This window comes from Trachinotus anak, unplaced genomic scaffold (assembly GCF_046630095.1).
Source record: "Trachinotus anak isolate AG129_WGS33_773 ecotype Australia unplaced genomic scaffold, CSIRO_AGI_Tana_v1 ptg000010l, whole genome shotgun sequence".
Classification (NCBI taxonomy): domain Eukaryota; kingdom Metazoa; phylum Chordata; class Actinopteri; order Carangiformes; family Carangidae; genus Trachinotus; species Trachinotus anak.
Window position 1 is genome coordinate 26,853,653 of NW_027273861.1, and position 24,883 is coordinate 26,878,535.

General features: G+C 41.3%; 1 protein-coding gene across 1 annotated transcript; it reads right to left on the bottom strand.

Moving 5' to 3' along the window:
- Positions 1-160: 160 nt before the first annotated feature.
- Positions 161-24,883, bottom strand: LOC139626403 (uncharacterized). The gene is made up of 37 exons (XM_071486714.1): positions 24,703-24,883; positions 24,324-24,587; positions 23,708-23,968; positions 22,677-22,937; positions 22,300-22,563; positions 21,446-21,706; positions 20,751-21,011; positions 20,300-20,560; positions 19,493-19,762; positions 18,403-18,663; positions 18,026-18,286; positions 16,968-17,231; positions 15,765-16,025; positions 14,811-15,071; positions 14,112-14,372; positions 13,267-13,527; positions 12,878-13,138; positions 11,659-11,916; positions 11,314-11,574; positions 10,843-10,892; positions 10,452-10,662; positions 10,106-10,366; positions 9,018-9,278; positions 8,672-8,932; positions 7,775-8,035; positions 7,218-7,478; positions 6,251-6,508; positions 5,422-5,685; positions 5,070-5,330; positions 4,733-4,993; positions 3,786-4,046; positions 3,424-3,681; positions 2,359-2,619; positions 1,870-2,157; positions 1,395-1,631; positions 1,175-1,240; positions 161-1,067 (listed from the first exon to the last, which is right to left on the bottom strand). The coding sequence occupies exons 1-37, from the start codon at positions 24,881-24,883 to the stop codon at positions 784-786; spliced, it is 9,159 nt and encodes a 3,052-aa protein (XP_071342815.1). The 3' UTR covers positions 161-783.

Consider the following 24,883-nt stretch of genomic DNA (forward strand, 5'->3'; position numbering starts at 1 on the left):
TTAAATGTTAATAAAATCTGATTTTGTTCTGGCCTCAAATGACAGTAAATTGATTCTGTTTTGATTATGGACATTTTTTTGATATTTTCAGCTGCAGATACATGTATTAAACAAGCAGCAACACACACTTGAAGTTAAAAAAAAATAAAGTTTTCAGCACTCATGTTTATACAGAGGGGTGTTTTAATGTTTCACAGATTTTTTATTCCTTCATTTCTGGGATTGTTAAAAAAGATCAGTCAAAGTGTTCACAAAATGAGAAGAAATATAGTACATCATAAAGAAAATATACTGCATGGTTTTAAAAATATTGCTTGATAAATTATCCGTTTATTTGTTTACATTACTTTTTGTTTGTTTAACAATCATCCAGAGAATCTAATAAAACTATCTCAAAAATAAAACCATTTTTGATAAATATAATTTCAGCAATACTTTGTTAGACAGCTATAAAGCCACATGCTGCTATGATACCAGCCACAATTATGAGAATGTATACAACCTATTGCTAACAAAGATTCATAAGCACTCAAATCTAAAGGTTCTCCTCAGGTTTGATCAGAATGTATTTGTGACATGTAAGACGCCCCCCAAACAGAAGAATTCTCTTATATCTCTGTAGTTTTACTTACTTTATTTTTACACTTTTCCTCCTCAAGTTCTCAGAGATTGAACTGGTTACAATTCTGTTATGGATGCTAAAGAGTGAAGACAAACATATAACCCACATGATGGTGTTTCTGCTGAGTCCAGTGTATATTTTAATTGATCTGAGCCATTTCATTAGGAGGCATTAGTGGTTCTGCACTCTGGCCTGGAGTAGTTGCTTTGGCTGATGGCGTTCTTGGCTGCGAGCCTGATGCAGTAGGTGGTCCACGGCTTCAGATCAGTCTCTAAGTGAGAATCACCCTCCACGGTTCTCACTCTGGGTGGCTGATTAGCCTGCTGCTCTCTCTGTTCCTCCTCAATGACCAGCGTGTACTCGGTCGCGTCCTTCACCATCGTCCACTTCACATACAAGGAAACGTCACTTACTGTTACAATCCGCAACTCTGGAGTTTCAAGATCTGAGAGAGATGGTTGATAAATTAACAGTTGTTTTATAGTACAGACCTTTCATCTGATTGATTATTATGATTAACAATATCTCTAGGTTGTGTAACAGTATAGTTACCTTTGTCTAATTGGGCATAGACTTGAGTGGCCCGCAAATCTCTTCTTCTGCGAGATCCTACTGGACCTGAGGAAGGTGAGAAATATGTGTTACAAATGGATTTCAAACTATAGCAATATAGAAAAGAAGTGACTAAATCAAATAGAAAGTTGATGGTATTTAAAGAGTGATGAGGTTACACACAAGTCCTGGATGTTATCAGAGAGTCTGTGTGTCTGACCTGTAATAATTTGGTTGGCGTTGCTCTCTCCTACAGCATTGCTGGCTGTCACTTCAGTGGCACTGGAATTGAAGTTTGTCAGCTGGCAGGAGAGCCCAGTGGTGCTGCAAAGCTGAGCACGGCCTCCTCCCGATATATTGTAGACAGTGTACGTGGTGGCAAACACTGACGCATCCCAGGACAGCACAGCAGACTGTGTGGTACCGCTGTATCTCACATTCTGCGGAGGACAGGGGACTGGGAAGGAAATAGTGAAAATGCTGTTAACAAATGAACAGGGGGGTGCTGAAATATGTTAACAAGAATAGGTCAAAATCTAAATATATGGCTGGGCTGCATAGTAGTTCAATTTCTCTACTTAAACCTAAACCCAAAAGTAGAAAGGAAGGAAAAGGAATTTTACATAAACATTTAAAGGTCACTAGAAACTCTGCATAACACTATAAAATGGGGGATGAGTAGAGCATAAAGTTACCTGTGACTCCAGTGAAGGCGCTGGAAGGTGAGCTGACCCCGGCTGAGTTTCTGGTGCGAACAGTGAGGTTATAAGCTGTGCTGCAAGGCATCAGGAACTCAAAGTATTTCATTGGTAGCCAGTAGGAAGTGACCTCCATCAGGGCCTGTGGGCTGTTATTGATTCTGCCGGTTATCTCTGCCAGGTACTCAACATCAGAGCAATTGACACTGTCCCATGACGTCATGGCCCAGAAAGTTTGGCCTATTTTCTGCATCCGGACATTCAGAGAGGTTGGAGGACACGGAACTGAGGAGGAGAGAGCATACTACATGTAAAATGACTCAACCTGATTATTGTATTTGACCTGAGCAAGACTATACAACATTTTTAATATCTATGTTCTATATTTAATCAGAAATCTTGTTGGTATTAATCACTGAAGTGCTAAAAAGGCCTTTCCACAAATTCTGCACAGTGAACTAATCTGTTGTTAGCTTCAATATTTACCTGCTCCCGCCTTCAGAGGTGCGCTGAACGAGCTGTTACAGGTGCCATCAGAAGCTTCCACAGAAAAATTGTACATTTCCCCACACTCTAGGCCTTCGAGGGTGCAGGAGGTAACGGTGCTGTTACAGTAGAGCGTGTCTCCATCCTTAGACTGAGCACAGCCGTAATACTCCACGGCGCCCTCGCTGGCATTCCAAGACAAGACGGCAGAGTTGCTCCTGCAGTCGAAATCCACTGCGAGACCAGACGGCTCACAGGGCACTGAGAGGAAAGAGAGAAGAGTCCTGTCAGAGATTCAAGCTCGGAGCTGGCCTGCAGTTTATAGATGTTTAGGACAAAGGTTATCTAAGGTTATCTCTGCCCTTTACATGAATAAAATCAAATCAAGAGAAAATCTAATACACTTGACTAAAACTTCAAAGCATCAATGTTTCAAGTTTGCCTTGAAATTGAACAGTGGAAATTGAAATTATAGAAAGAAGCAGCTACATAGTGCATATTACAATTATTATTGATTTGTACAATAACAACAAGAACAATAGGAAAAGCTACTTTTTAAACAGTCACCAAACACTAATGATTATAGCATGAAATGAAAAAATATTATTGCAGTATTTTGCATCATGAGAAATGATGTTTCTGTTCTAATTACCAAGCTTCCCCTTCTATCCTGAAAATATGACTTTTATGACTTTAGTATGACTTTTTTAAAGGGGTGCAAATAACACCTTCATACTTTGTCAATTATCTGATTGTTTGTTTTGTCTATACAATGTCAGAAAATTCAGAAAAATGCTTGTTTTTTTGTGGAACCAGCCGAGTACTGGTATTGGTACAAAAAATATGAAACGGTTATCAAACTTGTTGTTGATTAATTTTCTGTCAATCAAATTCTCATTGAATCGATTAACCACTGCAACTGTAAACGTTACCATCCAATATCATTGACACACTAACTTACAGTATACACAGTATAAGTGCTGCTATAGTTAAATTAGCACTGAAAGCCTCCTGAAATTCCTGTCAACAGAAGAGAAAACAGAAAATGTGTCATTGTGTCTCGACCTGTTCTGAAGGACGAAGTGCTGGGCATGCTGGTGCAGTTGTCTCCCCTGGCAGTGATGCTCAAGTTGTATGACTGGCCGCAGCGCAGATCAGCCAGGCTGCAGTTGTTCACTGAGGTGCTGCAGCTGGCGACGTGTCCATCCGTTCCTGTGGCTGTTAGCAGGTAGGACGTGGCCACAGCGGAGGGTGCCCACATCACCGCAGCCCCATGCTCCTCACACAACTGTACCACGGTCACATTGTCTGGGACACAGGGTGCTAAAGAAGACAGAATACATTTCAGCAGGTGTTGAGTGAGTTCTGGTTTTGCAGGGAAAATGTAATATGTATGAAGCTGTTACACAGAAAGAAAAAAAAAATACCTGTTTTGATCTTCTTTGGTGGACTTCTGAGGCTACTGCACTTATCAGAGGAGGCTGATACTATGATGCTGTATTGCATGCCACAGCGGATATCCTGGAGTTCACATGAATCGGAGGAGCTGTTACAGGAAATAAGGGTTTTGTCGTGACCCTCAGCGGTCACCAGGTAGAGGGGTGTGTCCACTGTCATCTCCCATTCAACCAGGATGGTGTCACTGTTGCACTGTGTCACTGCACTGATGGATGTCAGAGCACAAGGACCTAGAGGATGGGCCACATACGATTCAAAATTTACTCCAAATTTATTTTTTCTAAATCTTTCCAAACCAAAAGTGCGACAATTTATTTTATTATATTTATTTTCCTTTGAATTTCAATGGCGCTGCTTCCTTTTTGCATCTTCCAGTCAGTGGATAGAGGAAAACCTTTTCAGTTTCAAGGCCTCTGACAATCTCATACAGGTAATACAGTTCAAAATAGGAGCTCAGAGTAAATCCTATATCGCTGACAATCCTGTGTAACACCAAAGCACTTCCCCAACTGGTGTCCAATCTAGAAGTCGACACCCCTCCAGTGGGTTACAAGATGATTATTTCGGACAGAAAAGGAGAAAATGCATTGCTTTGCTCCACAAACTGGAATTCATTTTTTGTTTTTTACTCTCATACTTGCATTTTGTGAAATATCTGCGAGTTTTACTGCTAATAAATATTCACATACAACCTGAAAGTCACTGTTTGATTTACAAATGCAAACTGTGCAACTAAACACTATTTCATTTTAAGGGGTCACACTCCGTGCCAAACAAGATTAAGTGTTTTATTTAGTGTTTGGTTGAAGCAATAATGTAGTAAAATGCTTACTAGATAATTTTCCAAATGACCTTTCAAAGATAGTTATCACTTCACACTGGTTGTATCTTGAGAGTACAGAATCATTTTGAATACCTGTCTCCAGCTCAAAGGTGGTGCTGTGATTACTGCTGCAGTGCTTGTTGACGGCAGTGACGTGGAAAGTGTACAGCGTCGCACATTTCAGATCGGGAACACTACAGGGAGAGGAGGTGGAAGTGCAGCTGGAGTTGTGTCCGTCCGACCCTTGGGCGTGCACAAAGTAGCTGAGAGCTCCTTCTGAGTCATCCCACGTCACCCAGGCTTCGTTCGATACACAGTCCAGACCACCCTTAATGTTCCTGGGCACACATGGAGCTGTGGATGTGGAGAAGAACCTTAAGTGTCATGTGATCCTTCTTTGAGGGCATGTGAGCAAACAGCTGAAGTTTACCTGAGGAAGTCTCCACCACAGGGCTCGGCTTGCTCTCACAGCCGTCTCTCACAGACAGCGCAGTAACGTTGTAGTTCTGTCCACATGGTAGATTGTTTATGGAGCAGGTGGTGCTGGTGGAGTTGCAGTAGAGTCTCGCTCCAGCGTTGCTCACTGCTGCCACATGGAAGTACTGGGCATCAGGGTTGGGAGACCAAGACACAGTTATAGCACCTTCAGCACACTGTGCATTAACAGTCACGTTCTGGGGGGCACAAGGGGCTGAGGGAGAAAGAGAGAGAAGGGAAAAGCACTTTTAGACACTGCCACTCCACTCCATTTTACTTTAACAATAATAAGGTGTTTACAGTACCTGTCTGCACATAGGCCTTGTCACTCTCCACGCTGGAGCAGTACTCATCCTGGCCGAACACGCTCACGTTGTAGGTCTGTCCACACTGGAGGTTGCTCAGGTCACAGTGGGTCATGGTGTTGTTACACTCAGTCTCGTGACTTCCGTCTGCTGTGACACCCACTGCAAGATAGGATACTGCCCCACTGGCTCGCTCCCATGTCACTGCAGCGGAGTTTGAGTGGCAGCGTAGAGAGGCCTTGACGTTAGTGGGACTGCAGGGCACTGGGAGAGAGAAAGAGGAAGATGTTAGTGTTGGTTGATAATGGACATATATGAGAGATTAGACAATTCACATGTCACAACACATTTGAATCAACTTTTAGAAAGAACACTTTGAATATCTTCACAAGTTTAACTAAAAACAGTGTCAAAAGGTGCCGTTTGTGGTTTTAAAACACGTAACAAGGTTCTGTATATGCAAGAGAGCCTGAGGACACTGAAGGACAAAGATTATTATTAACCAATAATGTGCTGCAGAGATGATGTATTATTTTAGGCCAGCCTGGGAGTTAGCATCACCCAGGTTCTCTCAACAAAAAGCCAATTGGATTTTTCCACTGGCACAGATTCTGTGTTCACCGTGATGATGTTTAACATCTCTGACAACGACTGTAGTCTCATTTAGCCAATTGTTAGTAACTGGCATTTTTTAAGAGATGTAAAAGCTTGAAAAAAAAACACTTTTAAATATTCACGGATGAAATAAAACAAAAATAAAACTCAAACAACAGCTCTCAACTCATGGAAAACACCTGTCATACTAAAAAACTTCACTATATATATTTACCTGACTGTAGGTTGAGGTAGGCGCGGCTGTTGTCACACAGTCCATCCTCAGCTGTCAATGTCAGGTTGTAGAGCTGACCGCAATGCAAGCTGGGTAGCTGACAACTGGTTTCGGTGCTGTTACAATAAGTCTTGTGACCATCGGGCCCAAAAGCTCGCACTGTGTAGGAGGACACGCCCTCTTCTTCCTCCCATGACACCACTCCTGTGTCATTACTGCAGATCATCTCTGCTGTTACCCTCTGTGGTACACATGGCACTGCAGACAGACAGACAGACAGACAGACAGACAGACAGGTAAGTACTGTATGAGTAAAGAAAGATATGAATCGAGCTCTAATATAACATGCAATATGTCTTAGAGCTGCACTAAATGCTTCTGTTTAGGAAAGATGTCTGATGAAGGTGCAGCATTATTATGATAAATTCAAAAGGTCCCATATGTTAAACTTTTCCTGTGTTTTATTTGAAGTGTTGATCTCCATAAGAAGATATATTTGTGGTTTTACGAACCAAAAACCACCTCAGTGTAGTTTTACATCTCCTCTCTCAGGCTTCTCTCTGGAGCTCCGGTAACAACAGTTTGGTGAGCCAATCAGAAGAGAGAGACATAGAGCCTCTCTTATTATTGGCTGACTGTTCTCTGAGTGATTTAATAAAAATTAAGCAGATTTCAAGTAAACACTCAGAGAAAACAAATCTTGCAAGGTTGGATGGTGGGTCCAGGTGGGCGGGGCTTGGAGCATGGCTGAAAACAGTGACTGCTTTGTTGTGACATCACAAAGTTCCAGAAGTCCTGACGGCTGGTTTTAAGGCTCAGTTTCTGGATACAGGCTGTGTGCATTTCTCTGTGGACTGAGGCTTTGATACTTTCACAGTATTAATATAGAACCTAGACCTGCTTTATAATCACAAACACATGGACATCTACCTTTATATAATATGGGACCTTTAAATCTTGATCTTACATGTGTTGATCTCCACAGCAGAGCTTCCAGCGCTTCTACACATCCCATCTGAAGCGCTGACAGTGATGGAGTAGTTGAGGCCGCACAGCAAGTCCCCGAACAGGCATGTTGTGTCGCTGCTGTTGCACATTGATGCATAGCCACTGTTGCCCTGGGCAACTGTAGTATATGATGTTGCCCCTTTGCTCGGCTCCCAAGAGACCGCCACAGCACCTGACTCACAAACCACCCGGGCCTCCACCTGCTGTGGTACACAGGGCACTGAACAGACAGAGAGAGAGAAATATTAACCTTTCATAATGATTCAGGGTCAATACTGATCTATCAATACAAGAATCAACACTGATAATTTTGCTCAAATCAGTTTCATGTACTGAATATGTGTAATATCCCAAAGATGGAAATTTATAAAATACAGTACAAGTTTTCTGTTTTCCTTTTTTATGACTATTTACATATCCTGACTCGGCAATTAAAATATTTTGCTATTTCCGAACATGGTTTTAAATGAGCTTAATCTGGAACATCTATCATGCTGCCAGGCCCCCAAATGTTACCTGCTTGTAGCTGTTTAACTTCACTCTGCGACACATTACATATGCTGTTAGTGGCGATCACACTGATGTTGTAGGTGTAGCCACAGTGCAGGTCTGGGAGGGTGCAGGACTGTGAGGTTGTCTCACAAACAGATGCGTGCTCTTCAATGCCGAACGCTTGGACAATGTAGGAGTCAGCCCCGCCGCTGGCCTGCCACTCAACCCGGGCTGTGTTATCAGAGCAGTCCAGTACAGGCACAACATCCTGAGGAGGACAGGGCACTGGTGGAGGGAAGAGAAATGAGAGGAGAAAACATTAGACAGCAAAATAGATGATTTATGGCCAATTAATAAGTCATCTGTCATTAAACATGGATTTTTTTTTTATTATTATTTTTTTTTATGCAAGGATAATTTAACACACTACTAAACCTAAACTGAAATACTTTATTGAATGACTTCTTCTGGCTCCTGTATCTCAACCACACTAAGCATTTAGTGAGTGTGTGTAAGGCATGATGCATTTTGATTTTTATTTATATAAAACATAAAATACCCCCATAAATACCCCCCATAAAATACTTTTTTCTTTTCTTCCTTAAAAGAACTAATAAAAATAATCAGATTTTGGTTTTATTAGTTTTTATTTGCAAATATTTACAAAATTCAAAATGACAAAATCTAAAGTTTAAATATGTTGTGTAAATAATGACAGTGATGCCAAGTATGTGCTGGACACATCATAACACTGTCACTGCAGCGAGATGAGAATTTCAGCCACTAAATGTCAATAAAACAAGATTTTCAATTGCCATAAAAAATTTTTTTGCCAAAATAAACTATGTTTAAAATCATTGCCCCACAACTTAAAATTTAATTTAAAATTTCTTGTATTTAAATTTCATCAAAAGTGCTCACCTGAGTCCACCTGCAAACTGGTGCTCGGGGGGCTGCTGCAGTTCTCGTTTGAGGCTACAACCTTCACACTGTAGGTCTGACCACACTGCAGGTTCTGCAGCTCACAGTTGGTGTAGTTGGTGTTGCAGGTGGAAACATGGCCATTAGCAGACTGTGCTGTGGCCGTGTAGTCCAGGGCACCCTCGGCGTAGAACCATTCCAAGATGGCGGAGTTGGTGAAACAGTCCAGAACCACTGAGCCAGTGCTGGGTGTGCAGGGAACTGAGGGAGGGAGGGAGGAAATGATATGTTCAGATGTTAACACTATGGCATCCAAAAAAAGATTCTGTTATCCCAGTTATTCTACCTGATGTGAACACTGCAGCTGGGCTTGGCAAACTCGAGCAGATATCATCTTGCGCCACCACCTGGACAGAGTAGGACTGCCCGCAGGTCAGGTTGGTCAAAGTGCACATTAGACCTGTGCTCTCGCAGGAGGAGACGGCGCCCTGTGTGCTCTGAGCCCTCACTTTGTAAGACAGAGCCCCGTCGCTGGCACCCCAGGACACGAGAGCTTCATTTTTGGAGCAGTTGACCTTCACATCCACATCAGTAGGAACACAAGGCACTGGAGAAAGCCAAAGGGAAAGAGGAGTGATTATCTGATCCTACTGTGACGACAAAAACCACAGCAAATCGCAGGAAAATGCTGATGCTGATGCTTTCTCTCAGATGGTGAGAAGGAAATGAGACAGACTTAAAAACTGCATAGAATATACTGTATATTATGTTTTTTCTTTGAAGACCTATTATAGGTCTTATAGTAAATCCTTCTGAGGAGTGGCCAGACATTACAGAGTATAAAGATTAGATGACTGTCTGGTCAAGTAAGAGTGGTATTTATTTATTATTATTACATTAAAGCCACCTAAAACATTTCACTTAAACTATTTACACATCTTGTTTAAAGGATAAAAAAACCATGAAAGAGGTACAAGAAGACGAATCAAGAAGTACTGAGAATAACATGTTAATTGTTTTTAATACCTCTTTGATTTATTGACCTGGTTTGTTCCCTCTCGACTACTGAGATCTGCTGATGGAGCCCTGCCGGTTACTCCCGGGTCACAGTTTGTGACAGGGCCTTTGCTGTTAGAGCTTCCTCACTATTGAACTCTCTGCTTACTGAACTCAGACACACAAAGATTTTAGTATCTTTGAAGTCTCTTCTTAAAACTTCTACCTTTGTTTAGGCTTTTGGAAATGTTTTGGAAAGGTTTTTGTTTTTGCTGTTTTATTCCTATTTATTTCATCTTGTTCATTTAATTGTTTTTACTTCCTGTGTGCCCATGTTCTTCTCACCTGGTCTGGTTTTATTTCTTTTTGTAAAGCATTAATATTTATCATTATTATTACTATTATTTAAATTACCTATCTTCACTGTATGTAACTCACCTGACTGTAGGGTGTCGGCCTCACTGGGGTCAGAGTTACACTTCTCGTTGGAGGCGACGACAGTGACGGTGTAGTTCTGTCCACACTGAACGTTAGGCATGCCACACTGCTGGCTGTCAGACCAGCAGCTTGTCGACGGGCCGTCTTCCTGCGTTACTGTGGCGATGTAAAACTCTGCCCCGGCTGAACCCCTCCACGACACCACAGCAATGTTTGAGAGGCAGTTCATGAAGCTGGAGACGCCGGTGGGTGGGCAGGGCTCTGGGGGAAAGAAGGAGAAAGAGTAGTGTTTAGAAACAAACTGGTCACTTGAAAAATGGTTTCAGGGTATAAAATAAGAACCTACCTGACTTCAGTTTAATAGGCCGACTGGGTTGGCTTGTGCACACAGAGTCTACAGCCTGGACAGACAGGAAGTACTCCTGGCCACACAGGAACTCAGAGATGAAAGTCCAGGTCTCGTTGGTGCTGAGCTGCACTTTGTGGCCACTGTTGGTCTCTGCAGTCACAATGTAAAACTCTGCAGTTTCACTGGCATTCCAGGTCAGCGATGCCACCTTAGAAACAGATTACAGTTTAATTTTTAGTTTATAATATAATCACAGTTAACTTATTTTGTATCAACATTTTCAAAGTAACAGTTACAAATTGCTCCACAGAGCAGAAGGAAGAAGCGAGAACAGATTCTTTAATATTTCCTGAGAGAAAACTTTTAGAGAAGCAGGTAAAATATTCACCTTTATAGAGCAGTTCAGAGATGATTTCAAGTTCTCAGGTGTGCATGGTGCTGAAAACACAAGACAAAAGTTTAGTTGTGATTATGGTGACAAATTAAATTGTTTTCATTACCAATTAATCTATTATTTAAATTAATCTATTCCTCAATAAAATCCCTGTTACAATCTCCCAGAGGCCAAGGTACTGTCATTACTTGATTTGTTTTAGCCAAATAAATAGCCAAAGTTGTTATTTTTCTAAAGATTTCTGATCACTTAATTGCCACAGCTCTACACAAGTGCTTTTCTATTGACATTATGTAATTTCAGAGCAACACTCAAGTCTGATTTATTTGCTCAGTTCTTAGTTAAAGTGTTTTTTCATTTCCATGCGTCACCTATAAAATTCTCCTTCAAGTCCAGCCCAGGTTTTCATATAACATTCATGGGTTCTTTGATATCCACTGATATACACTCTAAAGTCACATTTACCCATCCGTATAGAGGTGCTGTTGCTCGGCAAGCTGCTGCACAGGTGGTCGTTGGCGATGACATGAACGGTGTACATCTCTCCACAGTGCAGGTCGTCCCAGGTGCAGGTGGTGGCGTTTGTGGCGCACTCGTGGGTATGGCCGTCCTCTCCCGTTGCGATGGCCAAGTAGGACTCTGCCCCGTCGCTCATGGCCCAGCTGACTGAGCCCAGACTGTTTTCACAGTGCGTAAAGCTCTGGACGTGCACAGGGACGCAGGGGCCTGCAGAGAGGGTGAACTGTTGAATCATCATGAACCCGCTTATCTGCATATTTTAGGAGATGAAACTATAAATGAGACATGTACCTGTCTTGAATTCTCCAGGCAGACTCACAGCGCTGTCACATTGATCATCCTGGGCTTTTACAGTGAAGGTGAAGAGTTGTCCACAGGGCAGCTCAGCTTCTATCGTTGTCTCATTGGTTTGGAAAGATGTGACATATCCCAGGTCTCCTGCAGCTGTCACCATGTACATTAATGCTCCTTTAGCCACCCACCAATCCAGCACCACTGTCTCATTGTAACATGACCCTTCGACTGTCAGCCCAGTGGGCTGGCAGGGTTCTGGAGAGCAAACAAACATCACATTACTACACAGTATGCTTCAGTGGAGCTTAAATTATCAGTCCACCAATCAGTCAATTAACAGAAGATTACACACTAATTATTTTGATAGTAGATTGAGTCACTTTCAAGCAAAAATGTCAACACATTTGCCAACTTCTTAAACATGAGTTTTAGCTTCGTCTATCTGTTTTATTTAATTGTAAAATAAATATCTTTGGGCTCTAGGAAATTGAAAATTGTATAATTATTTTCATCATTGTTAAATCTGAGAATTATTGTCTTGATCAAATTATTAATCATTCGTTCTAAAAAGTGTCTGAAACATATTCAAACAATTTGTTTTGGCAAATAAAGGCTCCAAAACCCAGATGGTCAATTTACTATCAAAGAAAAAAAAACTTTTCAAAATACATTTTCTGTTGACTGACTAATTGATTAATCAACAAATTGTTTCACCTCTGTTTCAGTAATTATTCACTTCTGAACAGACTGTTAAGGATAAATGTATTATACAGTAACAGCATAGAGCTGGTTGGAGAGACAACAACTTAATGACAAATATTTGGGGTGAAAAGATAAATAAATGAAATCAATAAAGAAAATATGAAAGTATTTATTATTTAATTTTGTTAGATTGTAAACAGTATAAGGTATTAGCGCAGACAGACAGACATTCTAGTTCCATAGATTGTCTGTGCATAAAAAAAAGGTTAATATCAATGAAATTAAAAAAAAGTTATAAATAGCAATGACATAAGAGAAATATAGTCTCCTGCACCGTCAGAAGGACAATGAAGTCTTTAAGGGAGGCTAATCGACGTGTCACTTAATAGATAACAAAGGAGAACTGTCTTTTAATCAGCCAACCAACAACTAAGAACCCAATCTCTCAATCAGTCAATCAAATCAATCAATAAACTCCCTAACCAGTTAATTAGTTGATGGTAATAAGCCGTACCTGTCTGAATCTCCACAGTGCTGCTGGCTTCACTGTAACACTTGTTACCATAAGCAGTTACAGAGAATTCGTAGGTTTCCCCACAGTTCAGGTTGGAGAACTGGCAGGTGGAGTTGGTGGAGTTGCACTGCAGAGTCGCTCCCATGCTGCAGGTGGCAGTAGCCAGGTAGAGCTCCACTCCCTCTCTTTCCTCCCAGTACAAGTTGGCCGTACTCGTCCCACACTTCAGGTCCACTCCGACATGTAAAGGTTTACAGGGACCTGGAGGAGACGTTTCATTTAGTATCACAAATCAAAGAGAATCTAATGAGCCTAGTTTTAAATTGAGGATCAGTGGTTTTATTCACTTCCTTCACAACTGATCTGGGACAAGATGTTGCTCCACTCACGTGTGCTGAAGCTGACATTAGTGTGGGTCACAGTTTCACACTGGTCGCTGATGGTTGTGAGGCTGATGTTGTACGTCTGACCACACTGCAGCTCCATCACTTCACACTGGCTCTCATTGGTCCTACATGAAGCCCGGTTGCCATCGGCTGATACGGCAGTCACCGCGTAGGAGCTGGCTCCGTCGGCCAAGCTCCAGGAGATCTCAGCTGTGCTGTTGTCGCAGTCCAGGTTAGCCACCACGTTACTGGCTGCACAGGGAGCTACACACAGAAGGGAAGAGGGGCAGGGAGGGACACGGGTCATGGATGCCATTTCATTATTGACACTATAAAGTTGGACTAATCTTCACACATACAGATACTTTGCTCAAATCATAGTTAACATTTGAGAACTATCCTCCTCTGATGGTCACTAGAATTGACTTTCATCAAACTGCAAACAATCCATTGTGGAAAGATTTGCTGATCAAAATGTGTGTAAGAGGGACAAAGTTTTCTGGCTTGGGCTTTCCTAGCTCAGAGCATTTCTTGGAGGGTGCAGACGTATCCATTCACACTATCAGAATTTAAAGAAACACTTCTAATGGTCAAGACTCCAGGGTAACTTTAATGTAAATAAATAGAGTTCAGTTAGTGAGGATTAGGAATTGATAACAAGAGGGTCATTTTTTAACATGAAAATTGGAGAGAACAGGAGAGATGGAGGAGTCAATTTTTAAACTCAATGTTAGTATATGTTGAATATATGTATTTTCATATTCTCTAATATTTTCACTTCCAACATCTCTCAAACAGATTCAACTAAAGGAAAAACTACATATTTTCATAGACTGAAGCAACCATACCTGAGGCCAGCAGGATAGTGGTGGAGGCGCTGCTGTTGAGCGTCTCTCCGATGGCGATGACATTGGTGTAGTACACGATTCCACAGTGGAGACCTTCTACGTTACAGAACGTGTCGTTAGAGTAGCAGGACACCGAGTGGCCGTCGCGCCCGGCGAGATGGACCTCGTAGCCCACTGCGCCAACACTGGCCTCCCACGACACGGTTCCCATGTCGCTCTGACAGTTGATGTTGGTTTCCACGTTGTTGGGCGGGCAAGGCTCTGAGGGCAGAACAAGAGACAGAACAGGCTGAATGATGCAGAGCGGATGCTGAAATTATCTTTCATGTATGCTGCATAATAAAATCTATGAATGTACATTTAATTTTTGAACATAATACTTATATATCCACAAGTACTGAAACATTGCCTGTTGCAATTTTCTAAGCTGAAGATGTTGCTCTCAAATGTCTTGCTTTGTCTGACCAACACCCCAAAATCTAAAGGTATTTAGTTTACCATCATATAAAACTCACCACTGAGAAGCTATAATAAGGGAACGTTTGGTGCTTTTGCTTTAGAACTGACTAAAATAATTGCATTTAAAAGTTCTCAAGCTCTCAAGTCTCCTCAATCGTGACACAACCACATCAAAGAAACTCCTCAGACTGTTTATGATGCATTTTCTCTCCCATGGAGAGAGGCTTCAAGTTTTCTCACCTGTTGCAATCATAGCTGTCTCAGTCGACATGGACATGCCTTGGCACACATGGTTGTTTGCCGTGATACTGATGTTGTAGAACTGGCCACAGTCCAAGTTATACAAGGCACAGTAGGTGTCGTTGGTCATGCAGGAGACTGTGCGGCCTTGCTCTGTCACCCCGTCCACTGTGTAGTACTCAGCACCAGCAGCCAGGTCCCACAGCACCTGTCCGATCCTCGGGCTGTACTGAGTGGTGATCTGTTCAGGGATGCATGGAGCTGGAAGGATGGAGGAAAGTGTTGAGGATTTAACAAAACAAAGACAAATATATAATCTGTTAAAGTTTCTCAGATGACGATGGAAAGTGGGCAAATGAAATACAGATGGTAAGTAAGAAGTATGGTTTCAGAAGGGAATGGGTTACTAATGTAAAACAGATCATATAGTGCATGAATATTCAGGATAAATCAGAGTCATTGTAGGATATTTGGTTTGTTAAAATTATCTATATAAACTACAGTTATTAGTCCAAATATGTCTTAAAGGGAAGAAAACTGTACCAGCAAATTACTGTAGGTGAACCTTAGAGGCTGATGATAAATAAAATCACATTCACATTCTTGTAAATTCTTCCACAGCTGTATTTTCTTAAAACAAATGGAAAATCTGGAAGTTCAATAACATAATTTTAAGCTCTTTTCACCACAAAACACAAATTTCCACAATTTCAAAGAATACAGTGTCTTTTTTCTGTATTATAGTTATAGTGCAATTGTTTCATATTAAGAAAATGCTCATTAGTGGAGAATAATTACTTGGTAAACTGGAGATGTGTTAGTGGTGTATATTGGTGGTGAAAATCACTACATTTTTGGGGGGTATCCACAACTTAGAAGCTCAACAGTCTGATATTTTCAAGTGGAGTTAAGTTAAGCAACACTCACTTTTATAATATATAGATTTAAGCTCACCTGTGACCAGCTGTCCTGTCATGTGAGCGATGCTGCTGCAGGTCCAGCCCACAGCTTTGACAGACACAGAGTAGCTCTGACCGCAGCTCAGCCCCTCCAGTTCACAGACGGTGGTGTTGGTCTCACAGGTGATATTGTTGCCTGATGCGGTGGTGGCCGTCAGCACGTATGACAAAGCTCCATCACTCGGGTACCACGTCACCATGGCTGTCTTTTTATAGCAGTCGTACACTGCCTTGATATGTCTTGGTTCACAGGGGACTGAAAGAAGGACACGATGACAGTCATGACTTTGATATGCTTCAAATTAGGGCTGCACGATATGCAAAAAAAAAAAAAAAAAAAAAGATGTTGCAACTGTTACAATTTCATTTTCACTGACAAAAATTTTCAAAATAATGATGATGATGTGATTTTAAGCATGATCCCTTATGTCTGGAGAATATGATTTGTAGGCCGGGACATCTCTGTAGCACCACAACTTGTATGGTGCTAACAATACACAGCGATGTACGTGTGACACATTTTACATTTTTATCAAAACGACTGCAGATCCTGTGATTTGGTTATTGCATATGACAATATTGCGATTTCGATTATATTTCCATGATTGTAATTGTGCAGCCCTACTTCAAATAAACTCCTACATGAAAAGCAAAGACAAGCTTGTTAATGATGATAAAAGTAAGTGTATATTATAGTGTATTATGTATATAAAATTATATGTGAAAACAGTAGAAGTACAATATAGAGACGGCAAACCTTACTGAAACTTTACTGGCGATATGAATGTTTCACACTTGACAGATATAAAAGATATTTACTGCACTGGTACAATTAGACTTTAAAATACTGAGTATAAAAGCTCAGCTTTTCATTGAACTGTTCTAGGTTTTTAGATCAATGTGCATTTCACCTACACACTAAGATTTTAAAAGGGTCTCATAATCCTAAAAGGTCAAACAGTCTCTTTAACCCCCAAAAATCTATGAATCCCTTTCTTTTAAGTGTAAAATGAGAAAAATAACAACCATATTAAGTTTTTGCACAATAAAGGTTAACTCTCAGTTTGCTAGTTCAGTAAAATGTAGTGCCAGTTGTAAGCACAATATTTTCCTCGTCATTTCACAGCAAATCTGTTTGTAGGTTCATTTACACATCTGTCCTTCACATACTGTACATCTCTGTCTCTGTCTTTCCTACCTGAGGGTGTGTCAACCATAGGGGTGGGCGGGCTGTTGCAGTAGCCATCAGAGGAGACTACAAAGACATGGTAGATCTGACCGCAGCCCAGTCCCGTCACGTTGCAGGAACCCTCCATTGTGCCCTGACAGGTTGTCATCCGACTGCCGCTATCCTCCAGCGTGGCAATGTAGGAGTCGGCTCCTGAACTCTCGGACCAGGACACAGTCAGAGAACTGAGCTCACAGTCCACCTCAGCAGAGACATTTGCAGGGGTGCAGGGCACTGGTGAGAGAAGATGGAGAAGAGGGGGAGAGAAGGTTTAGTGCAGTGCTTAAAGCCATTTGTGTCACCTTAAAGAGTTTTTGATCACTGAGCACTGAATGGATGAGAATATAAATTACACCTTGTGTAGAGTTTCAAAAACAGTTTGACACATGAAGAAGATTGATCCACTATCTTGGCTGTATGCTTAATATAAAGCTAGCACCAACAGCTAGTTAGTTTAGCTTAGCATTAAGACCTGAAACAGGGAAACAACTTGCCTGGCTCTGCCTGGAAAAGTCCCCCAACCAACACCAAAAAAGACATTGATCTTTAAAACCCAGTGACTTCCTGTAGTCTCTGCTGGTCGGTTGCTAACAACAACTTGTTTTTATCCTTCATCTTTTTACAGACTGAACAAACAAGGTACAACACAGCTTTATATTTACCATTCATACATTAGATTCCTCTTATCTAACTCTCATCACGCGTAGTTCCTAAAATTTCACACTATTCCTCTAGAACAAAAATCATTTGATGTCATGAAATTTGTTTAAAAAACTTCTTATTGAATATATATGTAACTGCAAATGTTGCTCTAATGAAAAGAAATGAGCACTAAAAACATGAAAAAAAGCAATATAAAAAAAAATCAGATGATATTAGCATAGATGTGTAATTTTTTATTTGCTCTCCCACAGAACTCTGATAATTTGTTGTATGCAGCTCTGGATATATTTACATCTTCCACGTAAAAACTAAATACTAGCAGTTGCACATACTTGTAAATAACAGTACTGTTCAGCGGTACACACCTGTCTTAATCATCACACTGTCACTCGGTTGGCTCTTGCAGTCTATGTCCTCTGCTGTCACAGTAGCTGTGTAGTGCTGCCCACAGCGCAGACCTGTCAGTTCACACTGGTTCTGAAGGGAGACGCACTCGTCCTCGTGGCCATCAGGAGCCACAGCTGTCACTCGGTAAAGCTGCCCTCCTCTGCTGTAGTCCCACGACATGGAGGCCACATTGTCGCTGCAGCTCAGATTGGCTTTGAGGTTCTGAGGAGCGCACGGCACTGGGGGAGAGGTCAATATACAGATTTATTTTACAAATCCTGAACAATGCAGCTGTAGTTATTTTATTCTCTAGTTCTTTAGTGTGTATGTCATGTGTGTGACGTTTATTCCACACCTGTCCTGGTGATGTCCCCTTCACTCTGGGAGCTGTTGCACGTTCGTCCCTCAGCTGTGACGTGCAGGATGTAGCTTTGTCCACACGGCAGCTCAGTGATTTCACATCCAGTGTCTGATGTGGTGCAGCAGGCGGTGTGTCCATCTACCTCCTCCAGCGTGGCCATGTACGTCACAGCACCAGGAACAGCGGACCAGGCGATGCTGATTGTGGCGTTGGCGCAGTCCACTGAATTTTCTACATCCTGAGGAGCACAGGGAGCTGGGGAAGGAGAAACACTTTGAGGAATAAACCCTGTAGCTTTACATTTATAACTAGAAAAGCAGAATTGTTGGTACCTCACATCAACTTATTGCCAAGAAAGACATAAAAAGGTGACAAATGAAGCTGCAAATTAGAGGCTATCTGTTCTAAAGAACACATAAACAAGAACACATTTCATTTGAGAGCTAAACCAAATACGACTTAAACACTGAAAATAGTTATGATGAGTCAGAACAGCCATTGACCTTCAAGAGTTCATGTTCTTAATTTCAAATATTAGTCGCTACTGTATGCATAGATTGATTTATTTGAATGCATCTTTCAAGTTATTATAACAGCATTAACTTTTTTTGCAGAAAATTTTGACAATGTGGATTAAATTCAGCTGTTTCATCTCAGAGTCTCTAGGTTAAATTTTGAGGGAGAAATGCATTTCTGCCAAATCTGAAGCATCATGTTTTAATTAATGAAGAGTAAACATGAGTAAACAAAGCTATATTTTAATGATGATTTCACATCCGCTTTTCCTCCTAATGGTGAATTTTAATTTGCAGCACCTTGTCTCTTGCTGTTTGATCACAAACCTTACGAAGCTTTAGTAAAATAATTTCAACAAAGCAGGAGCCATTCAGAATGTTTGGAGGAAACCAAAATTAGAAATTCAACTTAATTAACACCCACTATGTGGTTGAACATTGACAATATCAACACCTACAGCACAATATGTCTGTGTTTGATTGTTTGAAAATATTTCCTGTTTTCTTGTTTCTAAAATTAGGAATAATTTTTATTGTTCATTTATAGTTTTATTGTGTTTTTCATTTACCTGTCTCAGTCGTGACAGCGTTGCTGGGTGGACTAGAGCACTGCTGGTCACGGGCCTTGAGGCTGAAGGTCAGGTTCTTGCTGCACTCCAGCTGCGGCAGAGCGCACATCCCCTCTGACGTGGCATTACACTCAAACATCTGGATGTCACCACCATTGTCTGTCACTATGGCGACGTAGTCTTCAGCCCCTGCAGACTCCTCATACATCAGCCAGGCTGAGTTTGACAGGCAGTCGATCTCCACCTCAGACAACTCAGGTACACAAGGAACTGGAGGTAACAAGGGACAGATCAGAAAATTAGTTGTGCATAATGCACATATTCACAGATTTAAATGTAGATACATACATACATTTTAACATGTGCTGTGTTAAAATAATGACTACACACTAACAGAATTTAACATTTCTGCTTGGTTAAAATGCAGGGTCCATTCAGACTTACTTCTACAACCACCACCAGTCTATATAATTCAGGGTTATGAGCTAAAATCATGCAAAGTTTTAAAAATAGCCTAAAAATCTTTGCAGAAGAAAATCTGTAAAGAAAAATATTTTGACAAATATTCTTAAATAATACAGATGTGAGAAACATGCAAAAGTCTTCAAAGTGCTGTACAAAAGACAACAAGAAAGACACAGAGAGACACATAAAATAAATAAAATAATAATAATAATTACAATAATAAAACATAAGGAAATATAAAAATACATAAATAAGATTTAAAAAGTGTAAAATAAATTAGAAGATAAAACTGAATAAAACAAGTATAAATTAGTCTATAATAAAACTATTATTGATCCTTGCCTGCCGTGATCACTTTTGTGGGGCTGTCTCTGCCCACACATCCGTTCCTAGACGGTGTGATGGTGACGTTGTACTCTGTCCCACACTCCAGAGTGCTAAGAATACAACCGCTGTCTGTGCCGGTGCAGTTGTGTTGGTGACCTGTTTCATCGACCGCCGACACCATGTACAACACTTCTGCCACGCTGTTGTTCCAGGTTACAGACACAACTCCAGTGCTGCAGTTCACAGTAGGAAAGAAGGACGACAGAGGACAGGGAGCTGAGAGTGGAGGGAGAAGAGGAAGAAAAGTTGAGGTGAGGATAAAAGATAAGGAACAGAAGAGAGAAAAGCTCATGTCTAACTGCACAAAAAACCCTTTCATGTAAGAAATAGAAATGTAGAGCCAAGGTTTTATATCCATTTGTTTCTAATCAGATGTACTTTAACTATCACCTGGAGCTGTACCTACCTGTAAGGACCTGCTTTGTGGGGCTCTGGGAGCTGTTGCAGCTCATATCTTCGGCCACCACTGTAACACTGTAGGTCTGATCACACTGCACGTTGTGCACTACACAGTAATGCTGGTCCGTCATGCAGGTGCTGATGTGACCGGCGCTGCTCACAACGGAGGCGCGGAACTGTACAAAGTAACCTGTCGACTGCCAGGTGACATTGAGGACACTGGACACACAGTCGAGGTTGTTCTGTACGTTCTGTGGCACACATGGAGCTGGAGAGAGAATTAAGAGCTAAATCAGTGCTCAACAGGGTATTCTATTTCTATTCACTTGGTATAAAAGAAATAAAAGAATCAATGTTTGTATTTTCTAAAATACTTTAATAATAATATTTAAATAATTAAAAGATTTATTGGTAGTTATTATGGCATCTTTAAATTATTCTGATGCCACAAACAAATAAGCTGAAGTATGCAGTAGCATGCATTGCTGTTTGTCATAGTTTCTTTTTTGTTGCTGCCACTAGGGGCCACCAAAGATGAAAGTTTTCTTCTACCACATCATGGCTTTAATGAAGGACTGAGACATATGAATCAGATAAGAATATCACATCATCAAGTTCTTTACTCAGTTAAATACACAGTAAATGTGAAATAAAACTTATTCAGAACTTGTTGGTGAATATGACTTGGGTTTAAATACTTACCTGTGTGAATCATTTTACTGGGGCTCTTGGCTCCCACACACTTTTCATCAACACCAACAACATAGACCTGGTACTGCTGCCCACAGAGCAGAGCAGATATCTGGCAGCTGGTGCTGCTGGTGTTGCAGGACCACTGGTGGCCCTCTGCATCCTCAGCCACAGCCATGTAGGAGACCGAGCCCTGCGAGGCCTCCCATGACACCGAGATATTGTCTGATTTGCAGGAAGAATTGACCCTGATGTTGGTAGGAGGACAGGGAGCTGGGGAATGAAAAAAGAACGGTCGGTTAGGTAATGTACATGCATCAACCCATGCATTAAAAGAGCACATATAATACATCTTGGGTTTATTCTTAAAAGATAAATGCTAAAAAAAAATCTGTTGATTTGTAGGAATGTTTCTTCTGCTGTCAATTTATTCAGCTTGCATGCTGTACAATTACTAGGTTGAGTTAGCAGAGAAGTTGAAGTAGCTAAACATGCACTGGATATATGGTAAAATAGTTAACTAGGAGGGTAAAAGTAATTTATAAACAGTTGAAATAGTTAGATGATGTATCTAAAACAGTTAGCCAAAAGTAATAGAGAAACACTAAAATAAAAAAAAACTAAATAATTACTCATAATTATTCAATAAACAGTTGAAATAATTAGCTAAGTGTAAACTTTTAAAAAAGGCAAAAAAAATAATGAAAGTGAAATAGTTAGTTAGTTATAGCAGTAGTAATACATAAACAGCTAAAATAAAATGTTTGGTAAAAATAATCAATAAACAGTGGGAAAAGGCTCAAAGATAAATTGTTCTGTAGATATTAGCCAACTCTTAGTTACTTAACTTAGTTAACATAAGTTACCTGTGTTGATTCTGTGCCAGTCCTGGGCCGGACTAGGGCAGCTCTGTCCCTGTCCGCTGACGCTCACCCTGTAGCTCTCCCCACAGCGCAGAGAGGTGATGTTACAGGAGGAGCCGTTGGTGGAGCAGGTCTGCTGGTGCACGATGGCAAAGGCATTGGCCGAGGCGTTGTAGTACCGGATACCACTGCCGGGCGTCCAGGACACCACAGCTGTGTTGGTGCTGCAGTCCAGCGTCGTCTTCAGACCACTGTGGGGACAGGGACCTAGACAGAGAGGGGAGGGTAAATACATAGACAGAGGGTCATGTGGATATGCACTGCGTAAAATAAAATCTAATTTGTTAGTTTTATTTTCTGTTCTGATTGCGTTTTCTTACCTGTAGTGGCAGTGATGGACTCACTAACCAAACTGACGCAGGAGTCGCGACGAGCCACCACTGTAATGTTGTAGTCCTGCCCACAGGCCAGGTTAGGGAAGTCACAGTTGGTGTCTGTGTTGTTACATTGAGCGTTGTGGCCGAGGCTGCCCCGAGCATAGACGGTGTAAGATGTGGCGCCACGTGCGGAGTCCCACGTGACCACAGTGATACCGGTCTGGCAGTCCACTCGTGCTGTGAGGTGGGTGGGAACACACGGAGCTGGTGGAGGAGACAAGGAAGTAAATATGTGACTTGGCACAGGTGTTCCTAATAACGGCGTCTGATCAACAGGAAACCTGTTCTAGTCAAGTCTCCCAGTGAAGTGTGACAGCATGAGCCTGAAACTGGAGCAGGAAGAGAAACTTCACCCTACATTTATCTGACAACTATAGTTACTAACAGCACATCAATATACATATCAAATGAACTGCAACATAAATTAAATTACAGAGCAGTATAAAGATGTTCCTTCTCCCATCCCCATCACCCACATCATGAAAATGCTCTTTACACACAAATGCATCAGTAATAACTCAATAAAAATTGTACATCTACTTTAAATGCGTCTACTTGTAGTATTGGAGCATTTCTGCTTTGTAATCAAACTAATTTGCAACACCTTGTGCAGAAACCACAGATAATAACCTAACCAAGGTAGGAAAACTTAGGTTCTTTATGGTCCCAAATGTACAGATGAAACTATATTTTCACTCATAATGAAGTTTTTTCATTTTGTTATAAAAAATATCAATAAATAAGCATCATCTATCTCACTTGTACAATGTAAATACATTATTTTCAACAGAATCTTTTCTCCACTCCTGTTTTTGTTCCTCTAAATATAATTCTCAGTCACACTGATATGCATGGAACTATGCCATCTTTGCATGTGTTTTTTTTTTTTTGCAACTGTGTTATTCCTGCTTTAGTTTAGACTATAAATTTATAACTAAATTTCAGAACTGCATTTGCAGATGTAACTTATTTACCTGTGTTGAACCTCTGAGCAAGAGCTGGTTCACTGCTGCATGAATTTGTGTAGCCGACCACGCTGATATCGTAGCTCTCCCCGCAGGTCAGCTGGTTGAAGGTGCAGTTGGAGCTGCTGGAGTTGCAGGTGACAGTGATTCCTCTTCTGACCACTGCTGACACCACCTGAGTCTGGTCTGGGCCTGAGTTTCCCCAGGTCACTGATGCCATGTTAGTGCTGCACTGCGGATTCACCGACACGTTGTCTGGTTTACAGGGGGCTGGTGGTTTAGAGGACAGGTAGAGCGTAAGATTTATTTAAAGTAATGGAGTGAAAAGAACAGGAGATGTGAGTTTTACATAGATTAAGGGTCTAGACTGTCAAAAACAAGGTTAAAATCCTCCATCTTGACAAGTCATTTCTGAGAAGAAGAAGCCTTAATAAAAAAATTTAAAAAATAAACAATAATGCAGCAAGTTCATCTCAACCTGTTTCTAATTTCACTCTACTTCAAATCTTAAAGTAATAGTTACACAGTTTAGAAAATGCAGCACAAAACCCCAACAAAACAACAATGTACAGACTCAATATATATACACATAAACATGGATATATTGATTGTTTTCTTTTGTTACCTGACTGCACTCTGTAGTCGGAGCCCTTGATGGTTCCACAGTCGACTGATGATGTAGTGACGACGATGCTGTAGGTGAGGCCACATTTTAGGCTGTTGATGGTGCAGTTAGAGCCTGTAGAGTCACAAGTCGCACGTGTGTCGTCACTGCCGATGGCTATCGCGGTGTAAGAGCCAACGTCCCCGATGCTCCCCCTCCACTGCACGGCAAAGGAGTTGACGTTGCAGTCCAGCTCTGCTACCACCCTGTCAGGCAAACAGGGAGCTGCAGGAAGGAGAAAACATTCAAGTCATTCACTCATCAGTTTTGAGATTAAAAACAAAAAGGAACATTTACAGTCAAATTCAGACAGTCGCAGGGAGAAGCAGGTTTCATTTACCTGAGGTGAATGTCAAGGTGGCCCCTGCGCTGCTGTTGCATGTCGCACTGGAGGCAACCACAACTGCAGAGTACTGATGTCCACAGTCCAGCTTCACCGAGCAAGTTGTTGTGTTGGAGGAACAGGAAACCACGTGGCCGTGGGTACCTGTCACTGTAGCTGTGTAGGAGATAGCGTGCAT